The sequence below is a fragment of the Salmo salar genome, chromosome 12 (assembly GCF_965601325.2).
Source record: "Salmo salar chromosome 12, fSalSal1, whole genome shotgun sequence".
NCBI lineage: Eukaryota > Metazoa > Chordata > Actinopteri > Salmoniformes > Salmonidae > Salmo > Salmo salar.
The window spans coordinates 90,580,434-90,604,340 of record NC_138302.1 but is presented as its reverse complement, the minus strand read 5'-3'; the positions used below and the strand labels follow the sequence as shown (position 1 = coordinate 90,604,340).

Below are 23,907 nucleotides of genomic sequence, written 5' to 3'. Positions count from 1 at the left end.
ATTCATCAATGTTTCCTCTGTTCTCCAGACCTGTCCTACCAGCCGAGCCAGACGACAGGCTCAGGAGGGATAACCTTCCATGGCCTGGTCTACACTGCCACCTTTGACCCCTTGGCCGTGCCTCTGATCTCATTGGACACCCTGAAACCTGAGCTCCTGGAGGAGGTCAGAGACGTCCTGATCCCAGCCGACACGGTCAACATTCACCACAACCAGATCATTGGTAAAGGTATGGATAGACCGGTCCCAGATTTGTTGGTGCTGTCTTGCCGACTCCTATTGTCATTGTCATGCCAAACTAATCAGGACCTCCTTAGATACTGAGAGAAGAAACATATTTCTGGTAGTCAGCTTCAATTCATTAGAGTCCATCCATTTCTATTTCCACTCAATCACATGCTCATATTTTTTTCATTTACAAGTATGTAACTAGACTAGAGCAATATCCCCAAAAAACACTGATGTAATTTTGTTGTTATTCAGGTAATTTTGGGACTGTGTACCATGGCTACCTAACAGACAACAAGAACCAAGAACAGTTAATCCACTGTGCTGTTAAAGCATTGAACAGTAAGTTGATTATTTACATTTTGAGCCCTCTTGTGATAAACAACTATGCTAGTCATTTGCTGAGTGTATATCCTGCTAGTTTCATGTAGAACAATGCTCTCGTGCTCTCTCTCGCGCTCTCTCTCGCGCTCTCTCTCGCAATCTCTCGCTCTTTCTCACTCTCAGGGATCACAGCCCTGGAGGAGGTGGAGCAGTTCCTGAGAGAGGGCATCCTGATGAAGGAGTTCCACCACACCAACGTTCTGTCCCTGCTGGGCATTATTCTGCCCCAGGAGGGGCTCCCCCTGGTGGTGCTGCCCTATATGAAATATGGAGACCTGCGCCACTTTATACGCTGTGAAAGGAGGGTAAGTCAGCCTATAGGGCCTTTCTTTGTCAAAGTAAATGGACAGAATCACCAGATTTAACTGATACTTAACCTTTTTCACCAGTGTACTGAAGATTACTGCAAGTGCTTTGGTTTTATTAACTCTTAAGTATCCACCCCCCTTTTTTTTTTTTTCACCTAAAATGACATACTGCCTGTAGCTCAGGACTTGAAGTAACCATGTGAAATGAAACACTTTGAAGTCTGTGGAAATGTGAAATTAATGTAGGAGAATATATAACACATCTGGTAAAAGACAATGCAAAGAAAAAAACGCAATTTTTTGTATTATCACCTTTGAAATGCAAGAGAATGGCCATAATGTACACTGCTCAAAAAAATAAAGGGAACACTAAAATAACACATCCTAGATCTGAATGAATGACATTTTTTCTTTACATAGTTGAATGTGCTGACAACAAAATCACACAAAAATAATCAATGGAAATCCAATTTATCAACCCATGGAGGTCTGGATTTGGAGTCACACTCAAAATGAAAGTGGAAAACTACACTACAGGCTGATCCAACTTTGATGTAATGTCCTTAAAACAAGTCAAAATGAGGCTCAGTAGTGTGTGTGGCCTCCACGTGCCTGTATGACCTCCCTACAATGCCTGGGCATGCTCCTGATGAGGTGGCGGATGGTCTCCTGAGGGATCTCCTCCCAGACCTGGACTAAAGCATCCGCCAACTCCTGGACAGTCTCTGGTGCAACGTGGCGTTGGTGGATGGAGCGAGACATGATGTCCCAGATGTGCTCAATTGGATTCAGGTCTGGGGAACGGGCGGGCCAGTCCAAACATCAATGCCTTCCTCTTGCAGGAACTGCTGACACACTCCAGCCACATGAGGTATAGCATTGTCTTACATTAGGAGGAACCCAGGGCCAACCGCACCAGCATATGGTCTCACAAGGGGTCTGAGGATCTCATCTCGGTACCTAATGGCAGTCAGGCTACCTCTGGTGAGCACATGGAGGGCTGTGCGGCCCCCCAAAGAAATGCCACCCCACACCATGACTGACCCACCACCAAACCGGTCATGCTGGAGGATGTTGCAGGCAGCAGAACGTTTTCCACGGCGTCTCCAGACTCTGTCACGTCTGTCACATGTGCTCAGTGTGAACCTGCTTTCATCTGTGAAGAGCACAGGGCGCCAGTGGCGAATTTGCCAATCTTGGTGTTCTCTGGCAAATGCCAAACGTCCTGCACGGTGTTGGGCTGTAAGCACAACCCCCACCTGTGGACGTCGGGCCCTCATACCACCCTCATGGAGTCTGTTTCTGACCGTTTGAGCAGACACATGCACATTTGTGGCCTGCTGGAGGTCATTTTGCAGGGCTCTGGCAGTGCTCCTCCTGCTCCTCCTTGCACAAAGGCGGAGGTAGCGGTCCTGCTGCTGGGTTGTTGCCCTCCTACGGCCTCCTCCACGTCTCCTGATGTACTGGCCTGTCTCCTGGTAGCGCCTCCATACTCTGGACACTACGCTGACAGACACAGCAAACCTTCTTGCCACAGCTCGCATTGATGTGCCATCCTGGATGAGCTGCACTACCTGAGCCACTTGTGTGGGTTGTAGACTCCGTCTCATGCTACCACTAGAGTGAAAGCACCGCCAGCATTCAAAAGTGACCAAAACATCAGCCAGGAAGCATAGGAACTGAGAAGTGGTCTGTGGTCACCACCTGCAGAACCACTCCTTTATTGGGGGTGTCTTGCTAATTGCCTATAATTTCCACCTGTTGTCTATTCCATTTTCACAACAGCATGTGAAATGTATTGTCAATCAGTGTTGCTTCCTAAGTGGACAGTTTGATTTCACAGAAGTGTGATTGACTTGGAGTTACATTGTGTTGTTTAAGTGTTCCCTTTATTTTTTTTGAGCAGTGTATTAATCCAGCCCAGGTGCAATTTAGATTTTGGCCACTAGATGGCTGCAGTGTTTGTGCAACGTTTTAGACTGATCCAATGAACCATTGCATTTCTGTTAAAACATTTTCAAGACTGCCCACATGTGCCTAATTAATTTATGAATCACTTTTCAACTACATAACTGTGCACTCTCCTCAAACAATAGCATGGTTTTCTTTCACTGTAATAGCTACTGTAAATTGGACAGTGCATTTAGATTAACAAGAATTTAAGCTTTCTGCCAATATCAGGTATGTCTATGTTTTGGGAAATGTTCTTGTTACTTACAACCTCATGCTAATTGCGTTAGCCTACATTAGCTCAACCGTCCCGTGGGGGACCCACCGATCCTGTAGAGGTTTTAATGATATCTCACCAACGACTCCTGTGCTACTCTTTCTCTCCTCCTCCAGAACCCAATGGTGAAAGACCTGATTGGCTTTGGGCTGCAAGTTGCCAAAGGGATGGAGTACCTGGCCCAGAAGAAGTTTGTACACAGAGACCTGGCAGCTAGGAATTGCATGTAAGTCAAGGGCAGCCCTGTCACTCATACCTTTTGGACACGCCAACACACACAAAAACACTCACTACTGACTCTAAACCCACCCACTCACATACAATCATCATATACGCTGCTGCTACTTGGTTTATCATATATCCTGATACTAGTCACCATACCCCTATACATACAGTATTTACATCTATCGAGCCAGTATCCCTGCACATTATAAATATGGTACTAGAACTGACTGACCCTCTCTATATTATGCTTACTTACTTTCTTGTGTTCTTCTTATTTTTATTTATTGTGTTTTTGTTCTACCTTATGTTATTTTTAGTGTTACATTGTTATTGATTACTGCATTGTTGAGTTTGCAGCTGGCAAGAAAGGCATTTCACTGTGCTCGTGCATGTGACATTATAAGTTGAAACTAATGTAAAGACTATTTCTCAGTCCAGGACCTGGCAGTCCCATCTTTAAAATCTGTCTATTATCATCTATTATCTATTGTCTCTTTAGGCTTGATGAAACGTTCACGGTGAAGGTGGCAGACTTCGGCATGGCCAGAGATGTCTTTGACAAAGAGTACTACAGCATCCAGTACCACAAGAAGGCCAAGCTGCCAGTCAAGTGGATGGCCATAGAGAGCCTGCAGACACAGAAGTTCACCACTAAGTCAGACGTGGTGAGTGGACATGGCCTTAGTTAGCATACTCTGTATACTTGATCTGTCTTGACTCTAGCTCTTTACCCCTTGTCTTCACAGTGGTCATTTGGGGTCCTGATGTGGGAGCTGTTGACCAGAGGAGCTAGCCCCTATCCTGAAGTGGACCCCTATGACATCACTCAATTCCTGTTGAAGGGGCGCAGGCTTCCCCAGCCACAGTTCTGCCCTGATGTCCTGTAAGTGGTTCTGGGCTCAGAATTTGAAAAAATTATCTCAGATTAGCTTGGTTGTTGATGGCAGTTGTTGTTTTTCTAGGAACTCTTGGTTGTTGACGGCGGTTGTTGTTTTTCTAGGAACTCTTGGTTGTTGATGGCAGTTGTTGTTTTTCTAGGAACTCTTGGTTGTTGATGGCAGTTGTTGTTTTTCTAGGAACTCTTGGTTGTTGACGGAGGTTGTTGTTTTTCTAGGAACTCTTGGTTGTTGACGGAGGTTGTTGTTTTTCTAGGAACTCTTGGTTGTTGACGGAGGTTGTTGTTTTTCTAGGAACTCTTGGTTGTTGACGGAGGTTGTTGTTTTTCTAGGAACTCTTGGTTGTTGACGGAGGTTGTTGTTTTTCTAGGAACTCTTGGTTGTTGACGGAGGTTGTTGTTTTTCTAGGAACTCTTGGTTGTTGACGGAGGTTGTTGTTTTTCTAGGAACTCTTGGTTGTTGACGGAGGTTGTTGTTTTTCTAGGAACTCTTGGTTGTTGACGGCGGTTGCCATTGCTCTACAGCTTCTCTGTCTTGGTTGTTGATGGCTGCTGTTGTTTCTCTACAGGTACTCAATCATGCTGGAGTGCTGGGACCCGGAGCCGGAGCTCAGGCCTGATTTCCACACGCTGGACCAGGAGGTCCTGGAGATCTGGTCCTGCCTGGAGGGAGAGCACTACATCAGCCTTAAGGTGACCTACGTCAACCTGGACCAGCCACGGCCCTACCCAGCCCTGACCGCCTCCGCTGACGAGGCTGAAGCCTCTTCTGGATCAGAGTCAGACAGCGTTATGTCCAACTGACTGGACTCATCAGAACTGACTGGACCACACCAGAACTGACTGGACCAGACCAGAACTGGCCGGACCAGGACAGGGACAGTAGAGAGAGGTCAGAGGGCACTGATGAAAGGCTTCTCCTTTTCCTATCCACGCCGTATGCAGAAATAATCTTGCAGTTCTGTTACTTGAGACTGGATTGGGAAGGAATAAAACATTGACTATTGACTAAATTTGTCCACTTGTGTGAGCAATGACACTGCATTTTAATGGGGTTTCCCCTACCTTGTGAGTACACAAATTATGACTATATCATATTTTTGTGCACTTTTAATGCAGTTTTTTTTTTTTTTAAAGGTAGTTCGAGAAATTGTATTTATGGGACACCAAGTGAACCCTCTCCATGTCTGAAGCACAGCTGTAAATATGAACAAATTAATGTAAATGTCTGAAATGTGGATATGTCATGCTAATTAATGACTATGATTTAAGCTTGACATTAATATGTTTAATAGGATGGATTTCACATTTTTGAGTCAGATTTTGCTAACTTTTTTGCTATGGCTGTGTTTACACACTGATCTTTTTGTCACTATTGGTCTTTTGACCGATCAGATCTTTTGACTATAATGGGCTAAAGATCAGAATTGTGCTGCATGTGTAGACAGTATTCGAGATGGTCATTTGTGTTGATGATCATTTGATTTATGGTATGAAATGTGTCCACTGACCAAACTGGTCAACTTTTCTGCATTTACACAGGCACCCCAATTCTAGTATTTTTTTCACTAACTAATTGGTCTTTTGGCCAATCAGATCTGAAAAAGATCTGATGTGAAAAGATCTTATGTGATTGTCAAAAATGAATTAGCGGCGGGAAAAATCTGAATTGGGCTGCCTGTCAACTCAGCCCTTGAGATTCACAAGGACACACTTCTGAGAGGATAGTTCAGTTAGCCATCCTTATTAATGGGTAAGCTTTAAATTGCCCTTCCTCTTCAGAGAAAATAATAATAGGAATACTAGTTGATACTCAGTTCAACTGTCACACCCCATCAGAACCATAAATATAAGCTTGTTTTACTCCATTGTTTGTAAACAATGTAATTTTAAACAAACACTGTATAGCCTCAAAACATGGTTAAAACTATACTTTTGATATCATGGATGGTCAGTCCTTGTATTCATAGCTTTGAGAGTGGTTAAAATTCTCCAGCCCCATCCCTCAGCTGTTTACCAAAACAAGTAGGGGGTGGCTGCTTTGTTGTTGTTTGAACTGCGGATTGCCCATTTAACTCAGAGCTGAAGTATGCCCCTCATTTCATACTGCTTGTTAGTCTTTGAATCCATCACTAGAGGTCAGTAAAAACCTTTGTCACGAGTACTTTTGCTGCAGTATTCTGCACGTCATCAGACCAAGGTACACGCCAGAACTTTGTTACAACAATCTATGTTTCACACTACAATGCTTAAAGGAGATAAGAGGGATGTTTACTTTGTCTGCATAAGGAACTGGTTATGATTGGCGCTGGCAGACTGTTGTCTGTACTGAAATCTCAGGACACCCTATAGCCTTAGTTCTCTTTTTTATTTCAGTCACTAGATGTGTAATCCCCAACTGTGTTTATCTTGTGGATTGTTTTAGTGACATCAATCAGAAAACACAAGTCTACGTTTGTATCAACATGAAGAAAGTAAAACATTAGATTTAACACAGCCAATCAGATGACTAGTTTCTGTACAGTAGCCATGAATACAGGTGTTCATGAGAGATGTGTTTTGGGTTATTGCTGAAGGGTTTGAAGTATTTCACAGACTTCTGGGCTCTCTCCTCTGTGCCTCCCACTGAGCAGAGCTGGAGATACTCTCACTGCAGAGATGATAATAGGTTTACCTGTCATAAACACCAGCACACTGTGGAGCTATTGTAAAGAGCAGCCTCTTAATATGCTATGTGTGTGTGTGTTTGTGTGTGCAAATGTGTGAGGGTGTTTATGTTTATGTTAACCTTTTCAATTGGGCACTCTTGAAAGCTTGCTCAGTGGTCTTCGAAAAGGAAAAGGTTGACGACCTGCGCTGTACACCATATTACAGTTTCATATTTTGACAGAATGCAACAATAGGTTAACTTTGGTATGAAGAGGCTTTTATGTAAACAGTTCCACATAATGTTCCACTGTGTTGTAGGCTACAGTTTTGAATTATGCTTTTCTACAATGTCCTTGAGACAAGTATTTCTTTAATTCAATCTGGAATGGCGATCAGAGAAATGCTGTTAATGCTATAATGGCTGATGTACTAACTTAGATTTTTTGTTTGATTTATCAGGCTCCCCATCTGCTGATCTAATGGTGAGAGCTACTCTTACTGGGGTTCGACACATAACGGAAAAAACATTACAGACAAAATACTTTACAATTTGCATACATTTAAAAACATGAACATGTAGTGTGTGTGTGTGTGTGTATCTATCAGTTACATGTGTCAGTACCTACACACAACAAGTAGGTCACAAGCAGGAGAGGCGTTGTGCCGTGAGGTGTTGCTTTATTTGTTTTTTGAAACCAGGTTTGCTGTTCACTTGCACTATATAAGATGGAAGGGAGTTCCATGCACTCATGGCTCTGTATAACACTGTACGTTTCCTTGAATTTGTTCTGGATCTGGGGACTGTCAATAGACCCCTGGTGACATGTCTGGTGGGGTAAGCTTGTGTGTCAGTGCTGTGTGTAAGTTGACTATGCAAACAATTTGGAATTTCCAACACATGAATGTTTCTTATAAAAACAAGAAGTGACAAAGTCAATCTTTCCTCAACTCTTAGCGAAGAGATACTGACATGCATAGCATTAATATTAGCCCTCTGATTACAATGAAGAGCAAGACGTGCTGCTCTGTTCTCGGCCAGCTGCAGCTTAACAAGTTCCTTCTTTGCAGCACATGACCATATGACTGGACGATAATCAAGATAAGATCAAACTAGAGCCTGCATTTCTTGCTTTGTGGAGTGTGGTGTCAAAAAAGCAGAGCATCTCTTTATTACGGACAGACCTCTCCCCATCTTTACAACCATTGAATCTATATGTTTTGACCATGACAGTTTCCAGTCAAAGATGACACCAAGTAATTTAGTCTACTCAACTTTCTCAACAGCCACACCATGCATTACAAATTCAGCTGAGGTCTAGAGTTAGGGAATGATTTGTACAAAATACAATGCTCTTAGTTTTAGAGATGTTCATGACCAGTTTATTACTGAATATCTGTTCCAAAACAGACTGCAACTCTGTTAAGGGTTTCAGTGACTTCATTAGCTGTGGTTGCTGATGTGTATATGGTTGAATCATCAGCACACAAGGACACACATGTTTGTTTAATGCCAGTGGCAGGTCATTGGTAAAAATAGAAAAGAGTAGAGGGCCTAGAGAGCTGACCTGCGGTACACCACACTTTACATGTTTGATATTTATTAGAGAAGCTTCCATTAAAGAAAACCCTCTTAGTTCTATTCAATAGATAGCTCTGAATCCACAATATGGTTGAAAAGCCATAACACATACGTTCTCTCAACAACAGGTTATGGTCAATAATATCAAAGGCTGGAGGGACAGTAACAGTACAGCTCCCACAATCTTCTTATTTTGAATTTATTTCAACCAATCGTTAGTCATTTGTGTCAGTGCAGTAGTACATGTTGAGTGCCCTTTTCTATAAGCATGCTGAAAGTCTGTTGTTATTTTGTTTACAGAGAAATATCATTGTACTTGGTCAAACTATTTTTTCCAAAAGTTTGCTAAGAGCTGGCAGCAAGCTGATAGGTCTGCTGTTAGAACCAGTAAAGGCTGTTTTACCACTCTTGGGTAGCGGAATGACCTTGGCTTCCCTCCAGGTCTGAAGACAAATACCTTCTCTAGACTCAGATTAAAGATATGACAGATAGGAGTTGCTATAGAGTCAGATACCATCCTCAGTAGCTTTCCATCTAAGTTGTCAATGCCAGGAGGTTTGTCATTATTGATCGATAACAATAATTTTCCCACCTCTCCCACACTGTCCTGTCAACCAGCCAAGAAAAGGCATTTGTACTCACGGAATGGTGTTGCAGAGTAATTTTCCATCACTCCTGCAATGCTTTTTATTCAGTGTTGTTGTTCTTTGGGAGTAGCTAACTGTAGCACAAGCAGGTTAGTCTGCAGGTGAGGAACTCTTCAAAGGTTGGATGGCTGGAAGTGTGAGAGGGAGGGAGTAGCGGGTGGATGGTGGACTGAGCTGGGCTTGAAGTGAGTCTTCCTCAGAGCCTTCTCCACACGTCCACTCTCTGCAGGTGGAGGAGAAGAGAGGAACACTGTCAGGGGCTTTCTGTTCTGACAGTCTCCATCCAGCCACCTGCACTATCTTTGGATTCAGGATCATTAATACTCAACATCAATAATTTACTGTGTTAAAGATGAGATATTTCCTTTATTCCTTCCCTGCGGATATTGTCAAGGGGGGTTCACAACAACAAGCTAAGTTCAGACATGATCCAGAAGTGCGAGCTAAGAATGTAGCATTGCTTAAAGCTATTGATTTAACAGCATGTTACCTGAATTAATGGGGTTTTGCTATAAAGAGGTCATCTAAAAGGGTCTAAAAGAAGGGGACCGAGTGAGTTGAATGCTATGTAATGGTAAATTATCCTAATGCTCTCCCTTCTGTTAGGATCAATAGGCTTTATGCCGTCTGCAGCCCCAGAGGGCCTCAGGACTCATGTGGTCCCCTGTAATACACTTCTGCTGAGTCCCTCTTTTTCACCATACTTAAAGACGACCTACTGTACAAGATGAATCAAAGATTAATCAAAAGCAAATCATTTATTTATGCAATTTTTGTTTTGCATATTGGACCTCCAAGAAACAAAGTGTCACTTGCCACATCATCATGATGATGCGTTTTAGATCCTAGGATGGTGGCAAGTGACATTTTGCTTCTTGAAAATCAAATATCTTAACTTGACTGCAGACATGCAACAGATTTTGGGACTGAATCAACAATGGACTAATGAAGAAAATACCCCAAAATCATTTTTGATTGGATTTTTCCTTTAAGACAAAGATAATCATTATTTCAGTTCATCTTTAAGACAAAGATTTTTAAATAAAAAAGGGTGCATGTCTATCTTTGAGAGTATACTCTATTCATTGTCTGTGTATTCTGTTTACATGCAAATGTATTTGGCGAATAAAGGTGATTTTGATTCTGAGAGTGAAATAGACTGATTCATGGTTCTTGATTTGAATAAGAATCACAATCATGTAATCCTCAGTATGTCTCATTATGTTGTTATCGAGCCTAGTTAATGCATAATATTTCATTGCTTTTCCTTTTCCATGCTATATGATACTGCAGCATTGTAGCGAGTAATGACTGACCATGTTCAGTAGTTATGGCCAGACTCAACATACATTCATTTTCTGGAACATATTAGAAAAACAGTAGAGAAGATTATGGTGCCTTAAGTGCAATTTCAGTTCATTTTTAAGTGTGTGAAGTTTCAGTGAGGCTGGTTGCAGTGCAGATCTGTATGGAGATGAAATATCAATAAGTTAGTTTGAAGCGACTCCATCGGGCTCTAGCAGTGCAGTGGTGAAACCTTTGGCACACAAACAGGTCGTGAAGCCATCGTAGAGGAGATGTTGCTAGAATTACAGATTCAGAATGATAGTGAGACAGCATAATCTTCAAAGACGTTTCAGCTTAGTCAGACTTAGAAAATGTTATAGAGATTATAAAGCATAGGCTTGTAATATGAGCAAGCATTATTTTGACACCTTGCCGAATTAGTAAAATCATGTGAATCCTGCACTTCAAGGATAATAGTTGCGTTTTGATCAATGTGTACTGCCCACCACCATCACTCTGCCTCCTTGAGTCTAGAAAAATATATATATTTGTACATTGTGGCGTCATTAGCCCAAGTCTGGACCTCTTGCCTGAGACCTTGGTGTAGGCTACTAGCCGTCTCCTCTTCCTGTCTTTCTCTGTATCTCTCCTTGTCCAAGGACTTCAACTCTTCCGGAGTCATTGAATTTCCTCAGGACACCTGGAAGACTGTGTTTTCTCTCAAGACCCACCATGACAGCATCCCCTGGTCTTTTCCTCATCAAACACTAGCCCACTAGACAAACACTGAGGATAATGCTGGGGTAGCCAGACAGTCAGGACAATGCTGCAGAATCCCTCTTCTGTAACTGTTCCTTGTTACACACATGTAATGACAATCCATCATTTGTTAGTGATTCTAGATGGATTACACACTTCACAGCATGATAGAAGGTCAAATCAAATCACATTTTATTTGTCACATTCCCCGAATACAACAGGTGTTACCGTGAAATGCTTACTTACAATGCTTAACCAACAATGCAGTTCAAGAAATAGAGTTAAGAAAATATTTACTAAATAAAGTAAAAAATATAATAAAAAGTTACACAATAAAATAACAATAACGAGGCTATACAGGGGGTACCGGTACCGAGTCAATGTGCGGGGATACAGGTTAGTTGAGGTCATTTGTACATGTAGTTAGGGGTAAAGTGACTACATATAGATAATAAACAGCGATCGTCACCATAGTGCTTTAATACACTGCTCAAAAAAATAAAGGGAACACTAAAATAACACATCCTAGATCTGAATGAATGAAATAATCTTATTAAATACTTTTTTCTTTACATAGTTGAATGTGCTGACAACAAAATCACACAAAAATAATCAATGGAAATCCAATTTATCAACCCATGGAGGTCTGGATTTGGAGTCACACTCAAAATTAAAGTGGAAAACCACACTACAGGCTGATCCAACTTTGATGTAATGTCCTTAAAACAAGTCAAAATGAGGCTCAGTAGTGTGTGTGGCCTCCATGTGCCTTTATGACCTCCCTACAACGCCTGGGCATGCTCCTGATGAGGTGGCGGATGGTCTCCTGAGGGATCTCCTCCCAGACCTGGACTAAAGCATCCGCCAACTCCTGGACAGGCTGTGGTGCAACGTGGCGTTGGTGGATGGAGCGAGACATGATGTCCCAGGTGTGCTCAATTGGATTCAGGTCTGGGGAATGGGCGGGCCAGTCCATAGCATCAATGCCTTCCTCTTGCAGGAACTGCTGACACACTCCAGCCACATGAGGTCTAGCATTGTCTTGCATTAGGAGGAACCCAGGGCCAACCGCACCAGCATATGGTCTCACAAGGGGTCTGAGGATCTCATCTCGGTACCTAATGGCAGTCAGGCTACCTCTGGCGAGCACATGGAGGGCTGTGCGGCCCCCCAAAGAAATGCCACCCCACACCATGACTGACCCACCGCCAAACCGGTCATGCTGGAGGATGTTGCAGGCAGCAGAACGTTCTCCACGGCGTCTCCAGACTCTGTCACGTCTGTCACATGTGCTCAGTGTGAACCTGCTTTCATCTGTGAGGAGCACAGGGCGCCAGTGACGAATTTGCCAATCTTGGTGTTCTCTGGCAAATGCCAAACGTCCTGCACGGTGTTGGGCTGTAAGCACAACCCCCACCTGTGGACGTCGGGCCCTCATACCACCCTCATGGAGTCTGTTTCTGACCGTTTGAGCAGACACAAGCCACATTTGTGGCCTGCTGGAGGTCATTTTGCAGGGCTCTGGCAGTGCTCCTCCTGCTCCTCCTTGCACAAAGGCGGAGGTAGCGGTCCTGCTGCTGGGTTGTTGCCCTCCTACGGCCTCCTCCACGTCTCCTGATGTACTGGCCTGTCTCCTGGTAGCGCCTCCATGCTCTGGACACTACGCTGACAGACACAGCAAACCTTCTTGCCACAGCTCGCATTGATGTGCCATCCTGGATGAGCTGCACTACCTGAGCCACTTGTGTGGGTTGTAGACTCCGTCTCATGCTACCACTAGAGTGAAAGCACCGCCAGCATTCAAAAGTGACCAAAACATCAGTCAGGAAGCATAGGAACTGAGAAGTGGTCTGTGGTCACCACCTGCAGAACCACTCCTTTATTGGGGGTGTCTTGCTAATTGCCTATAATTTCCACCTGTTGTCTATTCCATTTGCACAACAGCATGTGAAATTTATTGTCAATCAGTGTTGCTTCCTAAGTGGATAGTTTGATTTCACAGAAGTGTGATTGACTTGGAGTTACATTGTGTTGTTTAAGTGTTCCCTTTATTTTTTTGAGCAGTGTATAATAACATAATATAAAGTGCTACCCACAAACATCTAGAGATAGACCAAATTGCTAATCTTAGACGTACCCTTATGAAAAAAAGATTGCAGTATAACTCCAGTTGGACTACAGTATAACTCCAGTCAGGTTGCAGTATAACTCTAGTTAGAGTGCAGTATAACTGAAGTATGCTGCAAATACTGTGTCCAAAATACCACCATTTTTTTTACTGCAGTAATTTTGCAGTTATTTGCAGTTAGAGTGCAGTAGAACAGCAGTTCAACACTGCAGTTATTCTGCAATTACTGCGTCCAAAATACCACATTGGACTGCAGTTACTGCACTTTTACTGCAGTTTCAAAACTGAAATATTATTTTTGTAAGGGTACACGTAGCATAAGAAAACCCAAAGTTGGATTTTCCATCATTATCAGAAATTGTACTGTACTGTACTGTGAATGTTGTCAGTTCTCCCTAGGAGAGGTGTGGTGTGTTTGGGGGGGGGGGGGGGGGGGGGGGGGGCGTGAAGTCAGGCGCAGGAGACCAAATATGCAAGAGAAGAACGTTTATTCCTGAGTCCAACCAAAAATGAACAGGCACATGACCCGAAATAGAGTCCACCAAAAAGGTCCGGAACGTTCGCCTGTCCACATAAAGACACAGAAAATACAACACAACCCAAAACCACGACAGGTAAAACAAAACAATCCCGCACAAACCCAGACTGGTAGTGCGAGAATAAATAACCCACTAATGAACCTAAACTCAAAACAGTTGAGACACAAGACAGACAAAACCAAACGAAAAGGGATCGGTGGCAGCTAGTAGACCGGCAACGACGACCGCCGAGCGCCGCCCAAACAGGGAGAGGAGCCACCTTCGGTAGAAGTCGTGACAAATGTACTGTACAGCTCAACAATGTCTGAGAACTTGGATGTACTGCGCTGCACCACACTGGCACATAATGTCCCCAGGAAAAAGAGAGAGAGGATTGTAGAGAATTGAAACTCTGTCGGGCCTTTGTTAAGGTTCACCTTGGCTTGGAGCTGTTTTGAGTTGGTTGTGTGTATCGTATGTAATGAGGCTCTGGGATTTTGTGTGGTTTTGAAAGTTTCTATCGCTACTGAATCAACACCGCTGGAGGTCTCAGAGTTTTTGTTTTCCAGAATCAGTATGTCTACAAGTCTGTCTGGTAGGAGAGAGATAGGGAGAGGATGCAACTGTAAGAAGGTGGTTTATTTGATGCGGATATTATGCATGTACTGTATGCTTCATGCATGTGTGCCCTGCACTCTGACATGTACTTTAAATGTGGTGTACCATTCGCATTGTTCACATCAAATATACTGTAACAGAGGCTGCATAATGTAACTGTCTACAGCTGGTACAATAGCCTAATATATAATTCATCCTCTACATTCTTTCAATGTCTGATCACATTTACGTCAGCGGAAATAATAGATTTTGGGATGTTGAATAACCAACCTGCCTTCGGACTGAAAGAACATTTTATTTCAAGATCCATTTTGTACTTTCCTCAGAAGAAAACGTTCTGAAGAAAATGGACACCAAAACAAGTTTAGGCATCTCGATAGCTGATTTTTTAGACACTAAAGTGCATGTCAGCTGCACAATTTAGTTTAATACTAGTAGTGGCTTGACGCCTGTCCTCTCTCTTTTCTTTCTTGTTCTTATCGTCTGTGTGCTTTGATGCCTTTTTCACCTACTTGTTTTTTAAATTCAATTAGCTATTTAACCTTGAGCCTGTGTATCAGCTGCAGACACCTGAATGGAAGTGCAGGGTTTTTTCCGCTCTCTCTACCTACAGTATCTCCTCCATTGTTGCCTAGTATCCAGGAGACGATTTCAAACTTTGGAAGGTCAGAGAGAGAGAGAGAGAGAGAGAGAGAGAGAGAGAGAGAGAGAGAGAGAGAGAGAGAGAGAGAGAGAGAGAGAGAGAGAGAGAGAGAGAGAGAGAGAGAGAGAGAGAGAGAGAGAGAGAGAGAGATGGTATGTGTGTTCTCTTCCTGCTCTGCCAGTGAATGTGTCCACAGATGAGGAGAAATTGAAAAGTATTTGCAGAGCAGTGAAAGAGGCTTTAGAGACTCAAGGCCATGCGAGGCACATAGCGGACTGTGCCTGTTAAAACAAGAGTGCTTTTTATCATGCTGCAATTCACTGGGCCACAATGTCCGACTATGAGGATAAAGGAAACGCTCAGGACATGTCGTGCCTTTCAGGATTCATGCTAAATTGCTCAAAGACATAGCTACATACATGATGTGTCTTGTCCTTTGTAGAAACCTTACAGAATAATTTGAGATATTTTACATATGACACATGATTAAGGCAGTTTTTTCCTTGTTAACTGACATTGGTGATAATACATACAAGTAGACAGGTTGCCTCACTTAAAACAAACAAAAAGACAGACAGATACACACAGGCAGAAAATAGCACCATTTTTTTCTCTGACCGGGGGGAGATTCTTCCAGCACAAAACAACAATACCCCTATGAGAGTGAGGGAGGGGGAAAGAGAGGGAGAGGGTTGAGGAAGGAGATAGAGAGTAAGGAGAAAGAGAGCGAGAGAAGAGACAGGGAATGATAGAGAAAGAGAGAGAGGGGGAGAGGTTGGAGGGGTGAAAGACGGGGGAGGGAGAGATAAGATAAGGGGGGTTAAAGAGGGGGTAAAGAAAGACAGAGGGAGGAGAGAGAAAGAGTGAGGGTAGAGAGAGAGAGTGAGGGAGAGTGAGTTTAGAGAGAGTGAAGGTAGAGAGCAAGGGAGAGTGAGGGTAGAGAGAGAGGGAGAGAGAGGGTGAGGGTAGAGAGAGAGTGAGGGTATAAAGAGGGAGAGTGAGGGTAGAAAGAGGGAGAGAGAGGGAGAGAGAGACTTCTGTCTGGAGAGAGAGTTTGTGAGTTTATGTCTGTTTACGTCTGAGTGGATATGTCTGCCTGCCTGCCTGCCTACCTGCCTGTCTGTCTCCCTGTCTGAGTCTTTCACCAATTTACCCATTGCAGCTTTATCACCTACTTTTTTGCCTTCAATGCAATGTAGTGACTGTATATCTATGCGTCAATATCCTGTCTGTGGAGGCGGGAGAGAGGAGAGCGAGAGGTGGAGGTGGGAGAGAGGAGTGAGAGAGCATGGAGGGGGGAGGAGGAAGTGACAGAGAAGGGGGAGAGAGAGAGGGAGAGGGTGAAGGTGAAAGAGGGGGCAGAGAGAGAGAGCAAGAGAGAAAGAGAGAGAGGAGGGAGAGAAGGGAGGAAGAGAGATATAGAAGAGAGAGTGAGGGGGTTGTTCACCAATTTACCCATTGCAGCTTTATCACCAACTCTTTTGCCTTGAACGCAATGTACTTATATCTGTGTCATTATACAAGGTATTGGCACATACAGTATCTTTTGGCATTGAATGCAATGTATTGACTTATACTCCATTGACTTATATGCCAAAGTAGACAGTGGTATAAAGCAAACACAGTGGTTTAGAAACTCTAAAACAATTGACACATGGAGGAGAATATGAGAGGTGACCAAAGGTCATTGAAGAATGACAGGAAACACCTAAATGACCTGTGTCAGATCCAATTGGCTGGAAATAGAAACAGAAGTTACTTGGCCTTTAGTATGCAATTTGAGAGAAAAAAACTATTTGCAAATCGATTTTAAACTCAGCCTTAGTAAGTGACTTGACGTGGGAGCGTAGATCATCAACAAATTTACTCCAGAGGGATCAGTGTTGCACAGTTTTCAGCAATGTTCCTGCTTTCTTCAACTCTGACTTTCTTGGTCACTTGTTAATTTGTCTTGAGCTTAATTTTTTATCTTGATTGATTGTGAGGCCATGCATGTGTCACATGTTACATGTGGCTGAGGCTGTCACTGAGGTTCCTGGGAGATTTTTGTCCCGTGTGGTCCTATTGGTTGATTCAATGGCGACCTGCCTACAGTGTCCCATGGATCCATTTTACAATATAGATTAATCACAACAAGCACTTTGCTCCTCCGAATCCAGTTCTCCTCTGGCCTTAGATCAACATCATGTTCAGTGCTTGCACAAGAGCTCTCTGGAGCTGAGTACCGGCACCTCAAACTCCTGTTCCTCTTATATAATATTAGCTCAAAAGTATTGTGGAACTCCTGCACCTGAATGTAAACAATACTGGCACCTAAAATGAGTACCGGCACCTATTTCAGTCCAAGTCAAGCACTGATCATGTTTTTACACATACATCAGGAGATACTCTGCTGCCAATGACTGTTCTCTGCTCCCAATGACTGGAACAAATTGCAAAAATCGCTGAAGTTGGAGACTTATATCTCCCTCACTAACTTTAAGCATCAGCTATCTGAGCAGCTTACCGATCGCTGCAGCTGTACACAGCCCATCTGTAAATAGCCCATCCAATCTACCTACCTCATCCCCATATTGTTTTTATTTACTTTCTTGCTCTTTTGCACACCAGTATTTCTACTTGCACATCATCATCTGCACATCTATCACTCCAGTGTTAATTTGATAAATTGTAATTACTTCGTAAACTATGGCCTATTTATTGCCTTACTTCCTCACACCATTTGCACACACTGTATATATACTTTTTCTATTGTGTTATTGACTATACGTTTGTTTATTCCATGTGTAACTCTGTGTTGTTGTTTGTGTCGCACTGCTTTGCTTTATCTTGGCCAGGTCGCAGTTGTAAATGAGAACTTGTTCTCAACTGGCCTACCTGGTTAAATAAAGGACGAAATAAAATAAAAAATGAATTTTAAAAATCAGTTTTTTATAAGGCTTGTGATTTCATGCATGTTACATTACCAACACATATAGTCATACGTTATGCACATACAAACACAAATAAAGTAGAATTAGACCTACAACCAGTACATGCAAGCACGCACAGTATACATTATGCAAAATGCATACAGTATAATTCACATACTGTAAATCGACTACCTACTCATAAGGTACATTAGCTAAAATATGTGATAATAATGTAAATACTAACACACATTTTCCAGGAACTACATTCCCAGAGAACTTGTTTATAAATGGAAGTGATCATTTATTACATCTTCATTTATTTTCTATGACTGTGTTTGTACCAATATACACTGCCAAGTCAATTATCACACTAATTGTTTTCCCATGCCTAAAGTGGTTCCTCCTTTAATAATTGCGAGCTTACGCCGCGGGACTCAGACATAATTTGTGGTTTAGTACGGTACCCTGCGTCACCACTTCATTGCTTCAGACCAGCGCTAGGGGGAGTTAGAGCACTGATTATGCTTTTGGGTCCTACGGTGTCTCTAACTGACAATGAATGGGCGACATAAACCTAAATAGAAACTGATAATTGTGCACGACTTCAGTATTACTTACTAAAACTGCTGTTACACTAAGGTTTTTATTATTTTATTTTGTTATGAATATTTTGCTGTTACTGTAGTACTGTAGCCCACTCCCGACCTGTCATGTGGAATAGTGCTTGAGTGGCGCTGTGGTCTAAGACACTGCATAGCAGATCAAGCCTGTGCCGGCCTTGACTGGGAGACCCATGAGATGACTGAAGGTTCTCGGTTTTTCTCCCTCTAAAAACATAAATAAATTATTCTAAATAACGAACTGGCTTTATTTACAAATTAGTAACAACGTCTCTCCCTATGTTCAAGAATGGCCTTTTTCTCGCTCATTTTACGTTATTTGAAAACAAAATAATCTCCAAAATATTTAAGGGGCATTGCACTAATAATGGCACTGACTTGGGAAACGTTCCCGCTGTTCTTAGTGCCAGTCTGCACATTCAAACTAAAACAATGTAACTAATAATGGCATCTTTATGCTTTCATTAATAAAATAAAGATAAAAATACTCTTTCAAAATGCCGATGTTTATTTAGTTATGGATCTATTACGAATTACTATGGGAATAAATATCACTGAATTACAGAAATATCCTCCTATCCTCTATAAGTAATTATTGGCAGAGAGTCAAGTCATATTGTTTTGAAATACTGTAGGTCTACCGTAGGTGACGAGTCTCACTAGTGTTGAGTAATGTGCTGTTAAAAGTGGTGTAGGTCTTATTTATTTAAAGAGCATATTGAAGTTAGAAGCAATAGCCTACAATTATTTTAGCACCGTTTCACGCTGCTCTGAGACAAGGATGGGGACTGGTCTTGATAAATCAATGAGATTTTTATTTTCACTTAATCTCCATTTGCGTATTGGTTAGACTAGAATTAGAAATTTAGGGTGCAGAAACATTATGCTCTTAGTGTAACCTTTATTTAACTAGGCAAGTCAGTTAAGAACAAATTCTTAATTACAAGGGAAACCTACTCCTTCCTCCCCTGTCGGGGAATTGAACCCAGTCTCTCGTGTGCCCTGCCCACACAACATTTGGACTCTTTAGCTAAATAGCCCAGTACTGTACTGCCGACTGTCACGTTGTACAGCACCATATCTTCCGTTCCATCCTAACGGAAACCCAGAGGGTTTTTTGTTTTTCATGGAATAAAAACACCATAATATTAGCAAGTACCAATCAAAAGTTTGGACAGACCAACTCATTCCAGGGTTTTTCTTTATTTTTACTATTTTCTACATTGTAGAATAATAGAGAAGACATCACAACTAACACATATGGAATCATTTAAGAACAAGCTCTTATTTACTTCCTCCCCATCGGGGTATTGAACCCCAGTCTCCCGCGTGCCCTAGCACAGCCATTATTTAAGATACTTGAGGTTACCGAGGAAGTCTGAACATAGCCTTCTCTCCCTTACGCAAGGAATTAGGCACTTTCCCATGTTTACTACAGTATGTATTGCAGGCTATGTTTACTTGTCAGACTGCACAGTAGCCTAATAAACAAATGCAGGTGGCTTATATCTTCTAGTTATGGATCCATAACGAATTAATATGGGATTAAATATCACTGAATTACAGAAATATTGGAACAAAGTTGTCTAATGAAGGCAAACAAATTGTTGCTTACTGGAAAATACGATTTCAAACACACATGGTCACATTGTACAGCGTCATTATGGCTATTAGCAGGGCTATATTTAGGCCTTTGTAAACATTATTTTGGTCTTTATTCAGATTACAATCACTCACTGTCGTTTAAAAAAACCCGAAATAATCTCAAAAATATCATTATATATAGCCTTATATATAGCCTAGAGACAGGCATGGAGAAACGAAAATGTTCAATTATATTCCATGATACTCTTAAGATATATGTGTTTACTGAATATAAGCAAGTGATGTCTGCTAAATAATCAAGTTAGGTTTCTCCAGAATTAAATAATTCTAAATAACAAACTGGCTTTATTTACAAATGAGTGAGAATGTCTCACCCCATGTTCAAGAATTGCCTTTTTATCGCTCACTCTAGGTTAAATGAAAATGAAATCTCCAAAATATCGTTACTTTTTAAACAAAGCGATTATTATTATTATTAATTAATAATTAATTAATTAATAATTAATAATTAAAGTTAGAATTATAAAAAAGCCCCTTAGATATTCTCACAGATCCTAACGGAAAATGCCCTAATTTCGAATCCTCCAATCCTCTAAATGTAATTATTGGCGGCGAGTCAAGTCATTTCATTTTTTTGTTGTTGATATAGTGTAGGCCTATCATAGGCGAAATGAGTATAGGTTACACTAAAATTAGGGTGTGGAAATGTTATGCCTCTTAGATATTAATTTAGAATCCTCAAATCCTCTTATGCTGTAGCCTACTATTATTATTATTTGACCCTGCTGGTCATCTATGAACATTTGAACATCTTGGCCATATTCTGTTGTAATCCCCAGCTGGCACAGCCAGAAGAGGACTGGCCACCCCTCATTGCCTGGTTCCTCTCTAGGTTTCTTCCTAGGTTCTGGCCTTTCAAGGGAGTTTTTCATATCCACCATGCTTCTACACCTGCATTGCTTGCTGTTTGGGGGTTTAGGCTGGGTTTCTGTACAGCACTTTGTAACATCAGCTGATGTAAGAAGGGCTTTATAAATACATTTGATTTGATTTGATACTCCCGGCCATCACGTTGTATATTTTTCATTCAGGGCTTTTCATTTTCACGTATAGAAACACCATAATATTAATCAAATTAATGAAGCCAAATTTCTTAAAATCAATCCCATGTACTATGTTATTACAAAAAAGTTTTTAAATTCTCTAGTAATGCCAATATGGGACACTATAAAATGCTTCTCAAAGTTGTCCTCTGGTGGTCAAACTAGCACTAACTTGCATTAACGTAAAAAATGTCTGACAATTAAATAACGTGCCATAGAATGCTGCTGCAGCAGCCCGCAAGGTGTGCTGCAGCATGACACAAGTTTTTAAGGAGGAACCACTGTAAGTGGCAACAGTGAAACAGTATCAGGATCATAGGCCTGATCACCGACAACGATGAGACAGTCTATAGGGAGGAAGTCAGAGACCTGGCCGGGTGGTGCCAGAATAACAACCTATCCCTCAACGTAACCAAGACTAAGGAGATTATTGTGGACTACAGGAAAAGGAGGACCAAGCACGCCCCCATTCCCTTCGACGGGGCTGTAGTGGAGCAGGTTGAGAGCTTCAAGTTCCTTGGTGTCCACATCAACAACAAACTAGAATGGTCCAAACACACCAAGACAGTCGTGAAGAGGGCATGACAAAGCCTATTCCCCCTCAGGAAACTAAAAAGATTTTGCATGGATCCTGAGATCCTCAAAAGGTTCTACAGCTGCAACATCGAGAGCATCCTGACTGGTTGCATCACTGCCTGGTACGGCAATTGCTCGGCCTCTGACTGCAAGGCACTACAGAGGGTAGTGTGTATGGCTCAGTACATCACTGGGGCTAAGCTGCCTGCCATCCAGGACCTCTACAGCAGGCAGTGTCAGAAGAAGGCCCTAAATATTGTCAAAGACCCCAGCCACCCCAGTCATAGACTGTTCTCTCTACTACCGCATGGCAAGTGGTACCGGAGTGCCAAGTCTAGGACAAAAAGGCTTCTCAACAGTTTTTAACCCCCAAGGCATAAGACTCCTGAACAGGTAATCAAATGGCTACCCGGACTATTTGCATTGTGTGCCCCCCCAACCCCTCTTTTTACGCTGCTGCTACTCTCTGTTTATCATATATGCATAGTCACTTTAACTATATATTCATGTACATACTACCTCAATTGGGCCGACCAACCAGTGCTCCCGCACATTGGCTAACCGGGCTATCTGCATTGTGTACCACCCACCACCCACCAACCCCTCTTTTACGCTACTGCTACTCTCTGTTTATCATATATGCATAGTCACTTTAACCATATCTACATGTACATACTACCTCAATCAGCCTGACTAACCGGTGTCTGTATGTAGCCTCGCTACTTCTATAGCCTTGCTACTGTAAATAGCCTGTATTTTTACTGTTGTTTTATTTATTTACCTACCTATTGTTCACCTAATACCTTTTTTGCACTATTGGTTAGAGCCTGTAAGTAAGCATTTCACTGTAAGGTCTACACCTGTTGTATTCAGTGCACGTGACAAATAAATGTTGAATTGATTTGATTTAATCACATAACCATCATCCTGTTTATGTATTTATGATGGTTAATTGTCCATGTTATATCACATTACTGTCATGACTTGATTTCACTTGTTTTCATCAATACACACAACTGCATATCTTGTTTTCATTTGTATCCTAAACTCACCAAACAACATAGATTGAATGTTCTCTTGATTACTGGTTCACATTTTAAAAATGTCTTGCCCGGTCTGCTTAACTCTAACTGAGTTCTTCGAGCCCATTAAATCCAGAGATGCTACAACAAAACACTCCCAACCTAACTGTGATTTCTTCTTCCTGTCCTGTGGGAAATAGCCCTCCATTACATGTAACTCTATCGACCACACATTCATTAATGAAATTGTTCCCCCTGGTTAACTTCTCTTGGGTAGGGGGCAGTATTTTCACGTCCGGATGAAAAGCATGCCCAAAGTAAACTGCCTGTTACTCAGGCCCAGAAGCTAGGATATGCAGATAATTGGTAGATTTGGATAGAAAACACTCTAAAGTTTCTAAAACTGTTAAAATAATGTCTGTGAGTATAACAGAACTGATAAGGTAGGCGAAACCCCGAGGACAAACCATAAAAAAAAAAAATTCAGCCTACCACTATTTTCAATGGCTGTCACTTTTATTATAAGGCGAAGTCCTCCCAGATTGCAGTTCCTAGGGCTTCCACTAGATGTCAACAGTCTTTAGGAAGAGTTTCAGGCTGGTTTTTGGAAACATTAGTGGCTCCCATTTTGACTGTAGTGTTTCCAAGCGCGTGAATGAGAGCGCGTTCTTTGGTATTTTTCTCCGGTAAAGACAATAACGATTCTCCGTCTTAAATTTTATCGTTTATTTACATATTAGGGTACCTAAGATTTGATTATAAACATTGTTTGACTTGTTTGGAAAAGTTTATTAGTAACGTTTGGGATTCATTTTGTATGCATTTTGATGGAGGGAAACTGGGTGGATTATTGACAGAAGCGCGCCAGCTAAACTAAGTTTTATGGATATAAAGAAGGACATTATCGAACAAAAGGACCATTTGTGATGTAACTGGGACCTTTTGGAGTGCCAACAGAAGAAGATCATCAAAGC

At 42.0% G+C, this 23,907-nt stretch overlaps 1 protein-coding gene across 2 annotated transcripts in view; it reads left to right on the top strand.

Moving 5' to 3' along the window:
• Positions 1 to 10,297, top strand: part of LOC106566066 (macrophage-stimulating protein receptor) — a 36,949-nt gene extending 26,652 nt beyond the window's left edge. For both annotated transcript variants that reach the window (XM_045691879.2, XM_045691878.2), the window contains exons 15-21: positions 29 to 229; positions 484 to 570; positions 736 to 917; positions 3,264 to 3,373; positions 3,872 to 4,037; positions 4,119 to 4,255; positions 4,837 to 10,297. In XM_045691879.2, coding sequence (XP_045547835.2) covers positions 29 to 229; positions 484 to 570; positions 736 to 917; positions 3,264 to 3,373; positions 3,872 to 4,037; positions 4,119 to 4,255; positions 4,837 to 5,071 — 1,118 coding nt within the window. In that variant the 3' untranslated portion in view covers positions 5,072 to 10,297. The remainder of the gene's footprint in view (positions 1 to 28; positions 230 to 483; positions 571 to 735; positions 918 to 3,263; positions 3,374 to 3,871; positions 4,038 to 4,118; positions 4,256 to 4,836) is intronic.
• The last annotated feature ends 13,610 nt before the right edge of the window (positions 10,298 to 23,907 follow it).